General features: G+C 42.6%; 2 protein-coding genes across 3 annotated transcripts in view; one reads left to right on the top strand and one right to left on the bottom strand.

Moving 5' to 3' along the window:
* The first annotated feature begins 1450 nt into the window (after positions 1 to 1450).
* Positions 1451 to 4108, top strand: LOC121439067 (tetratricopeptide repeat protein 30B). The gene has a single exon (XM_041639548.1). It carries the CDS (start codon positions 1645 to 1647, stop codon positions 3637 to 3639), a length of 1995 nt encoding a protein of 664 aa, XP_041495482.1. The 5' UTR covers positions 1451 to 1644; the 3' UTR covers positions 3640 to 4108.
* A 9637-nt stretch (positions 4109 to 13745) lies between these two features.
* LOC121439070 (alkyldihydroxyacetonephosphate synthase, peroxisomal) overlaps positions 13746 to 15946 on the bottom strand; it is a 93152-nt gene continuing 90951 nt past the window's right edge. For both annotated transcript variants that reach the window (XM_041639561.1, XM_041639562.1), the window contains one exon: positions 13746 to 13958. In XM_041639561.1, the coding sequence (XP_041495495.1) occupies positions 13837 to 13958 (122 nt within the window). In that variant the 3' untranslated portion in view covers positions 13746 to 13836. The remainder of the gene's footprint in view (positions 13959 to 15946) is intronic.

Below are 15946 nucleotides of genomic sequence, written 5' to 3'. Positions count from 1 at the left end.
TTAGCTTTTAAGACAGCATGGCTCCCCCTTTCTATATATCAATGTGGGTTTGGGCAAGTTATTTTAGCTGTTCTGAGCCAGAGCCTCCCTTCATCTGCAATTCACAGATTTCCGGAAAGCTCTGATTGGTTTGTGAGAAGCTGAAGAGAGTGCCATGAAATACGGTTGCTGCTGGCTCCAAAATGTAACTACAGAGAAGATGAATGGGCAGCAAATCTACTAAAGAGGTGAACAATACCCTTAATCACAAAGCCAAGTCATGCCTTCAATCAGTCTGTTTGTCTTGGGTGGTAGCCAGGCCAGGGGAGATCATGGAAGTCTGTGGAGTAAGACTTTCCCAGGGGCCTAGCAGAGCTACTACAGATGACACACGGCCATAAATTACAGCCTTATTGTTGAAAATCATATAATTTGTCACTTCCTCGCTTGGACAGAACAGTTTTATATTCTTCTAATTTACTCCCTTCTCTAATATTTGACTAAACATTATATTTATAGCTCCCACGTATTAGCCAAAACTATGGATGTCGTTTTCAATAAAAATTGAATATAATTTCATAATTCTGTAGTTTTTTGCTGGCCTATCATACTAATATAAAATTAAATTTATACAGAATAACCTCCCCCCAAATGATAATACAGAACCTAGAGAATGATATCTGCCTAGAGATGTTCAGATTAACCGTGGGTATAGGAAAGGAGTTGGCAATGTGTTCCTATTTTATCTAAAAAAAAAAAAAAAAAATCCAAATTTTAGCCAGCTGAGTCATACCCAACACCATTACAAGCTTGAGAAGAGACTGATGATGTCTCTGACAAACACTCCACAGTGTTTGGTAGAGTTTAGACTCTAACTGTAGAGGATTAGAAGAGTAAAACATTGGAGAGGGGGAAATGTGAGCTTTGATGTTTTTCCTTGGAGAAGGAAAAGACCAAAGCCACGTTTCAGCAATTCAAGCAACAACTTACATTCCTAACAGTCGTCATCTAAGAAAAGGGGGGGGAGGGGGGGAATACTTAAATCTAAAGCAGAGCCAGTCACAATGCAGACACTTCTTTGCCCTCCCTCGAACGAAATGAACGAAATACGGCAGTCCATGCCTGCTAACGTTCTCAGAAAGTGGACTTTAGAGCAGCTGCCGAGAATATACTGAATTACCGAATTCCAGTGATGACTCGCGTCACAATCGCTAAGCGACTCGAAACGTCATGGAACACCTAACTCTCGGCATCTCAAGGGACCTTCACACGCAAACTTTACTTCACCTTCAAAAGGAAGCAGGCAGAGCATAGAAACAGGCACAGATGCCCTATCCTACAGAACTGGCAGAGACACCCAATCCCAGAAACACGACAAACAGGAGAAACTACATCTCCCAGAATGTAGCGCGAACAAGAACCCGGTGCATGGTGGGACGTGCAGTGGCGCTGTCTGAAACGCCTAGAGAAGTTTCCTGTTCAGGCTCCACTGTCTCTCCACACTCTATAGTGATTCAAAAATAAGCTAGAAGTTGATAAAATCGCGCCGGCAGGTCGCTGTTATTCACAACATGATACTTCTGCAGCAAAGTAGTTTCTGAACAACTTCCGTTTCCGCTTGGCCTATTGCCTTGGAAACGAGGATGCACAACAATCTGGGTGAAGATGGCGGGGCTGAGCAGCTCGCAGATCCCCGACGGTGAGTTCACGGCCGTGGTCTACCGGCTCATCCGCGACTCCCGCTACTCAGAGGCGGCGCAGCTGCTGGCCGCCGAGCTGCAGAGGAGCCCCCGCAGCCGCGCCGGGCTGTCGCTGCTGGCCTACTGCTACTACCGCCTGCAGGAGTTCGAGCTCGCTGCAGAGTGCTATGAGCAGCTGAGCCAGATGCACCCGGAACTCGAGCAGTACCGCCTCTACCAGGCTCAGGCGCTGTACAAGGCCTGCCTGTATCCCGAGGCCACACGGGTCGCCTTCCTCCTGGACAACCCCACCTATCAGACTCGCGTCCTTCGTCTCCAGGCTGCTATCAAGTACAGCGAGGGCGACCTGCCAGGAGCCAGGAGCCTGGTGGAGCAGCTGCTGAGTGGGGAAGGTGTGGAGGACAGTGGAGGGGAGAATGATTATGATGGCCAGATCAACCTGGGTTGTCTGCTCTACAAGGAGGGACACTACGAAGCTGCCTGTTCCAAGTTCTTAGCAGCCCTGCAGGCCTCTGGCTACCAGCCTGATGTATCTTACAACCTGGCTTTGGCATATTACAGCAGTCGTCAGTATGCCCCTGCTCTAAAGCACATCGCTGAAATCATTGAGAGAGGCATCCGTCAGCACCCAGAGCTAGGTGTGGGCATGACCACCGAAGGCATTGATGTTCGAAGTGTTGGCAACACTCTAGTCCTTCACCAGACGGCACTGGTCGAAGCCTTCAACCTCAAGGCAGCCATTGAGTACCAACTGAGAAACTACGAGGCAGCCCAGGAAGCCCTCACTGACATGCCGCCCAGGGCAGAGGAAGAGTTGGACCCTGTGACCCTGCACAACCAGGCTCTGATGAACATGGATGCCAGACCTACGGAGGGGTTTGAGAAGCTCCAGTTCCTGCTGCAGCAGAACCCCTTTCCCCCAGAGACCTTCGGCAACCTGCTGCTGCTCTACTGTAAATATGAGTACTTTGACCTGGCAGCTGATGTCCTGGCAGAGAATGCCCACTTGACGTACAAGTTCCTCACGCCCTATCTCTATGACTTCTTGGATGCCATGATCACTTGCCAGACAGCTCCTGAAGAGGCTTTCATAAAGCTGGACGGGCTAGCTGGCATGCTGACTGAGCAGCTCAGGAGACTCACCATACAAGTGCAGGATGCAAGACACAACAGAGATGATGAATCTGCCAAAAAGGCTGTGAATGAATATGATGAAACTCTCGAGAAGTATATCCCTGTCCTCATGGCCCAGGCAAAAATCTACTGGAACTTTGAAAACTATCCCATGGTGGAGAAGATCTTCCGCAAATCTGTGGAATTCTGCAATGACCATGATGTGTGGAAGCTGAATGTGGCCCACGTCCTCTTCATGCAGGAAAACAAGTACAAAGAGGCCATCGGCTTCTATGAGCCCATCGTCAAGAAGAACTACGACAACATCCTGAGCGTCAGCGCCATTGTCCTAGCCAACCTCTGTGTCTCCTACATTATGACAAGTCAGAATGAGGAAGCCGAGGAGCTGATGAGGAAGATTGAGAAGGAGGAAGAACAACTCTCCTATGGTGACCCAGACAAGAAAATCTACCACCTCTGCATTGTGAACTTGGTGATAGGAACACTCTATTGTGCCAAAGGAAACTATGACTTTGGTATCTCCAGGGTTATCAAGAGCCTGGAGCCTTACCATAAAAAGCTAGGAACTGATACGTGGTATTATGCCAAAAGATGCTTCCTGTCCTTGCTAGAAAACATGTCAAAACACACGATCATGCTGAGGGACACTGTTATTCAAGAATGTGTCCAGTTTCTAGAGCACTGTGAACTTTATGGCAGAAACATCCCTGCTGTTATAGAACAGCCCTTGGAGGAAGAGAGAATGCACATTGGGAAGAATACAGTCACGTATGAGTCGAGAAAATTAAGGGCTCTGATTTATGAGATCATTGGATGGAATATGTAATTAATTAAGGCTGTCAATGACTTATGATAATGACTTTATATGTAAATTTTCCATTTTACCTGTATCTAGTTTTTGCTATTTTTGAGACTTTGTACATTTTAGTGTAATACAAACACTATTACCTATAACCTGCCCTTTTAGATTACCCATCAAGTGTAGGAACGGAGAAAGATGTATGTATCATGTTTTTAACTTTCTGGTCTGATGTATATTGGGCATATTTGTACTTATATTATTAGAACCAGACACTAAATTCAAAACCTAGTAAAATGTAATTAATGTCTTTTAGGAATCATTCCAGGGGTTGTGTCTTCTCTTGCACAACTCCCATGTTTTTATAGAGAATTTAGAGTACTTATCAGTTTCCTAATACAGCATTTTGTCCAGATTAAGTTCCCTAGGCAATAAATGGTTTTGCTAACATGCAAGATTCAGTAGATTCACGTAACAAACTACAACATGAATAAATACTACAAAAATTATTATAAAAGAAAAATCCTGTGATGTCTTCTTTCCTTGAGTTAATAATTTGAATTTATGAACAAATTATACTGTTGCTGCTTTTTCAAATACTTGATCTTCATTTATCTCACAATAAGTACGATCAGCGCTAAGCAGAGAATTCAGTTACCTTTTTATTCTCTTATAAAAATATTAGTTTCCTCTCCCCCTCCTCCTCCCAGTTACCAACCCCCACCTCCCTTCTCCCCCTGATTCACTCCTCCATATCCCTCCAGAAGAGACCAGGCCTCCCAGGGATATCAACCGAACATGGCATAACAAGTTACAATAACACTAGGCACATAGCTTTATATTGAGGCTGGATGACCCAGTAGGAGGAAAAGGGTCCCAGAAGCAGGCGAAAGAGTCAGAGACAGTCCTCACTCCTACTGTTAGCAGCCCCACAAAAACAAACAAACAAAACCCCAAAACATGACATTTGAAGAGGACCTAGCCCAGATCCATGCAGGCTCCCTGATTTTCTCTTCAGTCTCTGTTAGCCACAGTGAGCCCTGCTTAGTTGGCTCCGTGGGCCATGGAGAACTCAATTATTAATTACTTCCTTTGGCTGCACAGTTTTGGGTATGTTGTATTTTCCTTGTTTTGGCGACCTAGGTACACAGACTTTTACTTCATTATCATTACCCTGTCCAAAAATGACCCCTCTGTTCCCACAACTAATGAACAAGTCAGTCCTGGAATGTAAGCTCACAGACTCCTTGTTTGTTTCAATCTATGACTGCTGGTTTTTCTGCTTCCCACTGAGATTCCTACTCATTTTAATCAATTTACTTTTTTTCTGAATCCTACCAGAATAATTGTTTTTCATCCTTTCGTCTCTGTCTTTCCATAAAGGCAACCCAAATTTTAGAAAAAGCAACAATATCAGGCTGAACCACAGATGATTGCTGATTTTGAATTTCCCACCTAAAATTCAGTAGTTTCTTAGGTTCAACCTAACCACTGTCAATCAGCAGACAGAAAGCCTCTGCCGTAATGCGACGATGATTGTCCCCTTTGGGGATATTTCAGCCACATAGATATGGCATGCAGATTCATCATGCCTCAGCAGATTGACCTGGATGCTTCACTCCACTAGAAAAGACAAGCTGGCTTACTCTGGGGTTAAGGCAACTGCAATAATGATCTGAGCTGCTGTCATTCGGCAGGGTTAGTTTGATCCCACGCCAGAGGAGAATCAGGGGTGAGTGGTCTCTCTGGACTGGCACCATAGCACATTCCAGGCCTTTGATAACAACTGTTGCCACAGTAGCTCTGGGTGCCTCTCAATCTCCATAGCCCTGTAAAAACTGGAATTGTATTTTCAAAAATCAACATTATTTTTCCCTATTTCCTCTTAACTTTAAAAAAAAAAAGTATCGAGTAAGTAACATTAGCCACTAAAAAGCAAACATTTTCCAGATTCCCGTCTGCAAACCGCTCCGCTTCTACTTGACCATAGTTTGTTTATGCAGGTGCTGTTTGTGGTGCGTGTGTGTGCATGGCCTCGTTTTTAGAACATAAAAAGCTTTTCAGAGATGCTTTTAGCCCAGGCAGCTGGGCAGTTAGGATTTCCTGGTAGCGTGGCAGCCAGGAAATTCTGACTGTTCTGCTACCAAGTGACAGAATAAAGCTCAATCAGGGCAGTGGTCTCCTGCCGTACCTTGGCTCTCCCGAGAAGCATCACTGGCTTCAGCAACAGCAAATCTCAGGAGCCAGGAGCTGAGGCCTGGAGAAGCTGGGGGGGGGGGGGACACCCTTGTAATTTCTCTGGAGTTTTTGCTGTATTTTGTTTTTAGCATGTATGTTTAATGAATTTTTACATTTTTTATTTAGAGTGCATTTGAGTGCATGTGTCATGGTGCTTATGTGGGCTGAGAAACGCTGTTTCCTGATTTTAAAATGGCTTTGCAATGCCAGCCCCTCCCCTCACGTTTTGTTATGTGGGCTAAGAAACGCTGTTTCTTGATTTTAAAATGGCTTTGCAATGCCAGCCCCTCCCCTCACATTTTGTTATTTGATTGACAGACGAGGCACAAAGTGCTGTTTCACGATCCTCATGCATACACAATAGTACTAAAACCACTTTTCTTACAAAGGGAATGATCTATTTCTGAAGCCTTACTCGTTAATGTAAAACCCATGTTTCATGCTTCTAGTCAGCCCTGGCTCTCTCCAAATACGAGGGTTTGAGCATGCTACCATACCAGAACTTTAAGGCAAAAACTCAACTATGGGTGTCACAACAATCTAGGCTCAGCCACCCACAATATGCTAATAAACCAAGAGTGCTGAAATGCAGGAAAAACACACAATTGGCATGGCCACGCTAGGATTGCCAAGTAAAGTGTGACCTCGTTTACCCTCGCGGGGATAACAAGATTTTAATCAAGAGGTTTGGAGTTTTGGTGTGGGATTCCCCTCTGTATGCTATAAATATGTTTTATTACTATTGGTTAATAAAGATGGTTTGGCAGAATATAGTTAAGCGGGAAAACTAAACAGAATGTAGGAGCAAAGAAGGTGAAGTCAGGGAGACGCCATGTAGCTGTGCAAAGATGCCAAAACCTTACCAGCAAGGTACAGCCTCATGCAATACACAAATAGAAATAGGCTAATTTAAGATGTAAGAGCTGACTAGGAATACGCCTGAGCCATTGGCCAAACAGTGTTGTAATTAATATAGTTTTGTGTGATTATTTAGGTCTGGGCAGCAAACAGTGTTGTAATTAATATAACTTTTGTGTGATTATTTGGGTCTGGCAGCCAGGAAACGTAAGAGCAGTCTCCGTTACAGAGCTTAACTAACAGAACAGGTGGCATTCTGGGCCAGTGGGTCATTTTCTCTTAGGATTCTAAAAAGGGTTTGGAGAAGACAAGGCCATCAACTGAGGGGAGCGACTGTGACTGCTCCCCTAAGGTGCAACTCCACCAGCAACGTGGTGGCTCTCATCAGAGGTGGTGTGATCTGTGAAACCTGCTGCTGTTGATCAGGGAGTTTTGGAATCTCACCAAAAAGGTGTTTACTCACCTTGAAATCCAAGATAACTTTAGATGAGTGACCAAGGAGGAAAACAGAGATAAAAAGTGTGGGTTGGGGTGTGGTGAGCATGATGGCAAACACCTTTAACCCCAGCACTCAGAAAGTAGAGGCACGTGGATCTCTGTGAGTTTAAGGCCAGCCAGGGAATGTAGTTTCTCAGTACCTACCCCCCCCCCCCCCCCCACACACACACACACAGTGCTAGACATGCTGCAGGATTCGGACTGTTCAAGACATCTCTCTGAATGTGGTTTCTGCTATAGCGTGGGTGGTGCATGTGGACAGACTCACACCCATTCACCAGAGGCAGACTACTAGAAACCAGGAGTACTGATGAAGGCAGGGATGGCTCATCTGCAGTGACACTCACTCCCGAGGGTGACACAACTGGCTTACAGGAACTGCACAGAACTGTCATGAGAGGTTTGTGGGAGGTATGGGCTGGATATGGGTTACCATTACTGTAAGAAACACAACCAAAAGCAGTTTGGAAAGGGTTTTATTTTAGCTTACAGCTCCACATCACAGCCCTTCACTGAGGGAGATTAGTGCAGGAACTGGAAACAGGAGATGCAGAGGCTATCAGAGAATGCTGCTTACTGCCCTGATTCCCGTGGTTTGCTCAGCCTGCTCTCTTACAGAATCCAGAACCATCAGCCTAGGGGTGGAAACCCCCACAGTTAACTGAAACCTTCCCAGAGCAATCAACTTTTAAAATGCATCCATTTTGCCCACAGGCCAATCTGCTTGGGAGCACTTTCTCAATTAAATTCCCTCTTCCCAGAAATTCTAGCTTCTGTCTGGACAGCCTGCAGCCACTTGATGTTTTCAGTCTCAGGTGTTGAGGTCTAACTACAAGACCCCCCTAACCCCCACCAGAGTAGCCGCAATGTGCCTGCTAGTCTAGTTACATTTAGTGCATTAAAAATGAATTAGGTTGCCTTTTCGGGGTTTTGTCCACATCTCTCTAAAAGATTCTTCTTAGCATGTGTATGTACAATGTGTGCATGTTCACGTGTCTAGGTACACTTGTGGGTGTACAGATTACATGCATGAAACCCCAAGGCTGATGTTGAGTCTTTATCAGTTGCTTTCCCCCTATTTTTTCCCTATTTTATGTATGTAAGTATTTTATCTGCATGTATGTCTGTGTACCACACGCACGTAGTGCCATGGGAGCCAGAAGGCATCAATCAGGTTCCTGGAACTGGAGTTGGAGACAGTTGTGAGCTCTATGTGCCGGGAATCAAACCTGGGTCTTCTGGAAGCATATCCAGTGCTGGCAACCACTGAACTATTTCTGGGAGAGAGGGTGCTATTGGCAAGATTTAAATGAGATCGCGAGGAAATAAAAGTTCAGTAAATAGTGATTGGTTTTAGAAATGTTTTATTTGTTCCCAGTACATCTTTAAAAAATCACACATGGGCATTTTTGTTCTGAAACAACACAGTCTATGAAAAACCAATAAAAGGAAATTCTGAACACACACCAAAGCGTGGGATATGGATTACGCATTGAGCCCTTGTGGAGACAGATGGCATGGCTCAGTGTGAACTTGACAAGCTCTATAGAACCTCTCGGAAAGGTTACCCCCCACTTCACATCCACTTTTAGACTCTAAGTGTGAAGGGAAGACTGTTGCCTATGCATTAGTTACAGTGGTATAATGGCTTACACATACATTTTACCCACATGTAATTCCCAAAAGATGACCACAGTACTGGCAGAAACATGTACTGCCATGGAGGAAGACTCAGGATAGGATATTATTCAAGTTAAGTTGTATCAGAGCAAATTATTTCACAGACTTAGCAAAAAAAAGAACAAAGCTGTATAGAACACACCTACTTCTCACAGGATTTATTACTGCTCAGGAACAAAATGCTCATTATTCCCAAGGCATCACACACACACACGCACGCACGCACGCACGCACACAAAGACAGACAAGGAGCATACGGTCTAGTACCCTGCTTCCTTAGGGAGCTGTGTAAACAAAGTCAAAAGCATACAGTGGGTGTCTCAAGACTTGCCAAGCCCTATCTTAGGGTTACTAGGGTGGGACGGCAGGAATGAAGAGCAGACACAAATCCATCCCACCGAATGACTGGATGTCTGAGTCCAGGTTAAGCATATAACTGATTAAATATATAGATAACCCAACCAACACAGAACAGTGTTTCTACATACAATTACCAAATTCTGATGTGTTCTTGAAGAGAAGAATCCTGAATTGCTAAACCCTCTCTGCCTTTACAGCATATCCTCTCTTGTTTTAGATGTTTCATGGAAGAAAAGAGAAAAATCCCAAGAAGGCACTGTGAGCTTTAAAAGGACAGTGTTTAATAAAAGCCCACTTAGATAAACTACACTGATCCAGGCATTGCAGCCCTCTGCGAACAGTCCGGGATAAGGGTATTTCTCAGGGCGAGTGTGTGCTGCTGGGAACACTAACAATGTCACCCACATGGAAACACTAACAATGCCATCCACATGGCACATGCAGCTGAGCAATCTCTGCTCTCAGGAAGTAAGCCCCTAGAATCTACAAAGAAAAAAAAAATCACCGGACAATGTATTACTTATTTCTTCTTTAAAAATAAAACAATATCCTTTGGGAACAACAACAAAAAGTCTTTTCATATTCACAGAACTAGGTGTAATTCTGAGTGTTCTTTGGCTTGAGAGTGGTTTACATCAGTGATCTTTACTCCCTCTATTAAGGAATTGATTGTACTTATTTAGAGAACGTGAGGATGTTCATTGTGGCCTTCCAGGTTTGAAAGGGAATGCTCTGAACACCACCTAAAGGTTTAATATTGATTAAAAAACCTGGCGACTGATGCAACTGAATTATGATATATTCAGCCATAAGGCCAAAGGGATTCAGTCATAGTTGGGTTGTCTAGATTATGATATATTCAGCCATAAGGCCAAAGGGATTCAGTCATAGGGTGTCTAGATTATGCTACATTAGCAAACTTACAAAAATTATTTTTTATTTTCAAATCTATGGAAATATGAAGTGAAAAAAGTTGAAAACATATGCAAACAATAAAAAACAGCTTCACACCTCCTTTTGATTAAAAAAATCATAAGCCATGTCCATTTTATTAATATGTTTCTATAATCTCTTGACATTATACAAGCAGTTTTTACAGTTAAGTTTCACACTGAAGACGAACACTATTTGGCTTAAGGAACAGAAAGCTGGGTTACATCCTTCACGTCAGACACATACTTCAACAATTGAAGAAAACCTTTTATACTTTCTGGATTTTCCTCTCATTGTATATTTTTTTCAGTAAAGAGAAAGAATTAAACGAATTTGTAGGCAGACAGCTCCTATTGGAACATAAAGACCTGAGCCAAGCCAAGCCCCCACAATGGACAAGGCCACAGGCAAAAGCTCAGAGTCTCCAGTCCTAATCTGTACCCACCGTGGTCCTCCTGTGCTCCTGTTGTGCTCCCTGCCACAAGCGGAGCCCTGGGTAAAATCAAAATCACTGAAGATTAAGTGCGGGAGAAACCCCTCAAGATTACTACCACTATCTTCATGGCTGTCTCCACGCTCCTCAGACTGGATACACCTCCCACAGGCAGAGCTGGCTGCTCAAGCACTGTCATGCAGTGTGAAGTGGTCCCTCTACATTATGTGTTCTGACAGTGACAGCAAACCCAGCTCCATGTGGAGCAACACACTTCATGTTAGGACTTGGGAGCTTCTCTGATCGCTTACAGTTAGAAGCTGTATGAGAGAACACAGCACAGGAAAATCTCTGGGGTTAACATGCAGAAAGGCTTTCTCAAGTATGCAAATTAGCACTCAGTTACAATATTCGGGGGGGGGGAGTTCTCGCATGTGTTTATATCTGATACACACCGATGGAAGCTTGTCTTTTATTGAACTTTTGTTTTCCAAAATAAACTAACAACACAAATATGAATACTAGAAGGCTTCCAGATTCATAAATAATCTCAGATCAATATTTCTATAATATGTAAGCATTTCAAGTACCAACCTCCCATTCCTGAAAAGAGTAGTTTAATCTTGTATTCTCTGATGAAATGCTGGACACAGGAAACATATGGCCTCCACAACCCAGCTAAGAGTCTCAAAGGACGTAACATGAGACTCAGTTCACTTATGCACCACTGTATGTCACACCACACATTAAGGCAACAGTTTCTCCAAGGGCTGCAAAGCCTGTCCATTTGAGTCTTTAGTATTAGATCTCATTAGAAGCAAGTTCCCATTCCCACTAAAATCCCAACCGACATGTGATGTCATCAGATTTAAGCAAAATATTACACATATGGCTGACTTAAAGAAGAGTGAGTCAGTGCTAGGTGCTCCTGAGTATCAAACAGGCTGCAGCTTTTAAAGAAACTAACCCATGCATTAAGATGCTTCAGAAACCAGCATTCTCCCGGGTTAGGCTCATGGAGCCACGTGCAGACACTTCTGAAGGAGGCAAGGCTTAAGTGCTTTGTGCACATTCGCAAACTCGTGCTCCTCTGAAGACAGGTTTACACTGAGGCGCCTCCCAGAAGGGGGTGGGAAGGTTTCCTGACCTACAGACAGTGAAACTGTACTAATGAGAGCTCTCAGGTTTCAAATGAACCCGCTTGAGATTATTTCAGATACAAAATGTCATGGCCGCTGTAGAATCAAGATTGGTGAGGTCTGCATCCAGAGATAGAAAGAAACAAAGACATAAACTGCTAACCTCCATAGAGTCCGTGTGGGATGGCAAACCCAACAACTTCAGGAGCTAGGTACCCTAACAGCACAGATTGCCAAGGTTGTGGAAATCTGAACTCCCTGGGGGAAAGGTTTTAACAGTCACATGCAAGGAACTGAATCTGCTAATAAAACTGTTTATTAAAAATAATTCCTTGGAAACATGTATACACTTCCAGTGAGAGGTTGGAATCTTACTAAATGTTACATTTCAATTCACCAATTAGAGAATCACCTTCAAGAAGAGATGCATTTTATAAAGAATCTTACAATTCGAGAGGCAATTCCTTGAGTGTCCAACTATTTCAAACCATCAAAATCTTTAACCAAAGACATGGAAACTTTATAACTGAAAATAAATCATCAGTAGAGAGGCAGCTTCCAAAAAATAAATATTGAGTTTTGTGGTTAAACTAATACTTAATATTGATTTTTTTCCCTACAGATTTAAATTTGTTAGTTTGAGGCCAATTTTAATAGTTAAAAATTATTTATCATTTTGAAGTCTTAAAAATATCATTTTGTCAATTTTAAATTTTCACTGCTCTGTTTAAGGCTACTTAGATATAAAAGGTATCAAACTGCCCCAACATATTTGGAGCTGTTGCTACATAGACAGACAGTGTGTCCTTCTAAAGGATCGTCTGCACTCTGACTTACATTATCTGATTAAATATTTTAAAAAATTATCAAAAGTTAGGTATTGCATTAAGAAAAGAACTCATCTCACAATGTGAATCAGGAACCTCAACAGTGATTTAAAGCAACTGTTCCACTTATTTCAAATTCCAGTTTTGAATGTAAAAATGTCTGCTAAATATGATTAATATTTTCCTTTTATTTAAGAAATAGAATATTTCAAACTTGTGATTATGGCATACATTTTAAAACTTAGGTTAAACCAGTAATTCAAAAAGGCATTAAACCATTATTAAGAACTGAACAGAAACTACTTTTCCATAAACATTTATCAGGCTATTTGTGGCTAATTAGAAAAAAGATTGTTGTCTATTAATTTTATAGAGGCTTTCAAATCCAAGAGTCAACTAGCGACTGTTTCTTTAGCCAAGTAATTCTTTTAAACTGGAGACAGCAGGTTGAGGAGCCTTCCTTTTTGTTCACACTGCAGCTGCCTGTGCAGCTTGGCAACAAGCCTGACAGAGACACAGGAGGACTGGAGGGTGGACCACGGCCTTCACCGTAGTAAGGCAGCTGTTCTTACAAAACTTATTATGGATGACGCAGGACAGAACAACAGGTTACCCTCAGTGACACACCCCGCTAGAGACAGACACAGAGGACAAAAATGTGTCTGCTCACAGAGTAATCTGTATGTTGGCAATTTAAGTGTGCAACTGTGTATTCACTTCAAGCAAAGCTTAGGCTGAGCACCGTATACAGATGAAGGATGCTAGTGACAGACTGCTGGCTCTGTCCCGAGTGTCCTCCCGTGACAACTTCCTCCCAGGAAAGGACGCTTTTAACACACACACAAATCTCTCTCCCCAGCAGAATCTTTGTTAGATGTCTGCTTTAGAGAAATGTTGTTTAAGAAAGGACACAATAGAGGCTAGACAAGACGCAGATGACACAATCTCCCTCAGCTCACCTAGAGGAGCACGTGAAACCGCTGGCCGCGCCCTCAGATATCGGGCAGCCTTGTGCTGCCTAAAGTCTGAAATGACAACCAGTTAGTTGGCTCTAAACTGGAATACCTACAGTGAGAGAGACCTAGGAACGCCATCTGTCAATCTAGAGCTGTAGAAACAAACATAGAACGAAAACCGACTTATTTGAAACCAACAAACAAACATAGCTGAAATACAGTCCATGATATATTTGATTACTGGTATAACCATAACTGATGACTTTAAAAAGATAACATTTTTCACAATGATATCCACGGAGTTACAAAAGGTTTCTGTTTCCAAAGATGTTCCTGGGGTCCACATATTCCTTGACAGACTTTAGCATCCCAAAGCCGACATCAGAGATGCTTTCCTTTAGCCACTGCTTTCGTAACTTGCCCACTGGAAAACAGAATCAAAAAGGCTTCAGTACACACCTTGAATGCTGGAAACCAATCAATCTTGTGACCATGAGTGAGCAAACACTGTGTGATAAATGCTTTTATTCAAAAATGAGAAATGTTTTGCTTTACTTGATTTATTGAGCCCACTAGACTATCAAGCTCATTAAGCCCAATGCATTCCCAGGGGAAGTCTGTGCCCCACACTGTCTCCTTTCTCTGTAAACTATGAAATGGAGATTGAAAGAAGCATGGACTGAGATCACTTTACAAATAACAAGATGAAAAAGACCATGCTTATCAAAAGCCTACTCCCAACAAGTCATAATTTTGTAGAAAATGAAGCTTGCAGAAGAGAAATATCATAGAAAACAAATCTGTTGGACAGACCTGACAAAAATGACAGACTAGCTCTTTAAAATATTTTAAGGTGTATAGTTAAGAGAAATGAGAAAATCTGACTCAATGGTTCTGCGGGGAAAGATCCAACTATGAATCTCTCCAATCAAAAATTCTTTTCCAAGTGCTTTAAATAAACCCATGTACCCCAAATAACAGTTATATTCTTGTCATTGTTCTGCCAGACCCAAACGTGTTTTTGTTTTGGTTTTTGGCATACACAAAAGCAGGTGCTTAATTTAAATTTAATTTCCTTTATGAATTGTTCATTTTATTTTTTCCTTATTTTAGTCTTACAAATTTGAGGCAATAAAATATCACAATAATTAGCAGAGTTAATGATTTTTAAAGGCACTAAATAAAAACATTTTCTATCTAAAATTTTTGTGAGGAACAGATAAAAGAACCCTGACATTCAAACTTGCTTTGGCACTGAGAGCAAAGCAGTGTATTCAAACATGACAAAACAGGGATTTTAGTTTACACTACGGCTATTTGCATGAAGCTCTTCTCAAACATATGCATTATCATAATAACTGAATTCAAATGGTCACTTTGCACAAATGTTTATTAATGATCCAGAGTCATCAACAGAGATTTAACTAGCCAACAGAGATGGGAAGCCTTTCATAAAAGTATCCAGCCTGTCACTCTAAAGTGCACTCCCATTTATCAGGGTGCAGCAATACATCACAACACATGCCATCTGGAACCCTAAATACCACTTCCGCTTAGCTCAAAGCAGCTTTCAGGTCCAGTTTTCTAGAAAACCATCAAATCACCATCCAAATAACAAATGGCAGATGCTTCAGAAAGCAAGGTACTTGTGGCTGGCGTAGGAAACAACAAAGCACTGAGGTGTTACAATACAAGAAGCCAAGTCTAGTGGGGGGAACCTAAAGTTCAAAGTGAAAGTTTCTGTTTGGAGAGCTCTCTCTGAAAGCAGAGACTTCTGGAGCAGCCTCCACCTGAAGACCTAACAGGACCATCATCACCTCGGCACTGTGCTGCAACTGAGCTTTCTCACCTGCAAACAGATCCACGCATTCAATTATAACATCCTAAACAAGTTACAAGTCCACGCTTGCAGATTTGCTCTGTGAAGCTGACAGACAAGATGGACAAGCAAGCAGCAGCTAGTCTGAGTTGTGGAAGGCGCAACTCATGCTGTGGCAGCTCGGGGACAGGGATGAAGAGCATCAGCGCCAGTCTCCACGGTTATCTGTAATATAGCTTCACTGAATGTGTCCTGTGGTTATGGATGTAATTGTCCTGAAAAGACGGCAAACAACTGCTCCAACAAGATGGAGCACATTAGCAGCTCGGCAGGACGCCCAACACTTAGCTTGTCTGCCTGGTTTCACACCTCTAGTAATAATGCAATTCCACAAGGAACTGAACCATTGTCTGAGAAGCCACCCAACAGCCATTGCATACTTAATGAAGTCACTCACCAAGCACTGGAAAACAGAAGGTGCTTGGAGTGCATCATTAGTTCTGTCAGAAGGATAATTTACACATCTATCTTGTCAAATTTTCTATGGTTTATACTTTTACAATAATCAATCTAACATACATTTGATTAGTGAA

This window comes from Microtus oregoni, unplaced genomic scaffold (genome assembly GCF_018167655.1).
Source record: "Microtus oregoni isolate MIOR12 unplaced genomic scaffold, Mior012 000060F_001, whole genome shotgun sequence".
NCBI lineage: Eukaryota > Metazoa > Chordata > Mammalia > Rodentia > Cricetidae > Microtus > Microtus oregoni.
The sequence above is the reverse complement of the archived record's forward strand: the minus strand, read 5'-3'. Positions and strand labels throughout refer to the sequence as shown.

What these genes read in the sequence shown, in the direction of transcription:
- LOC121439067 (XM_041639548.1), top strand. Translation starts at nt 1,645, where the DNA reads ATGGCGGGGCTGAGCAGCTCGCAGATCCCCGACGGTGAGTTCACGGCC.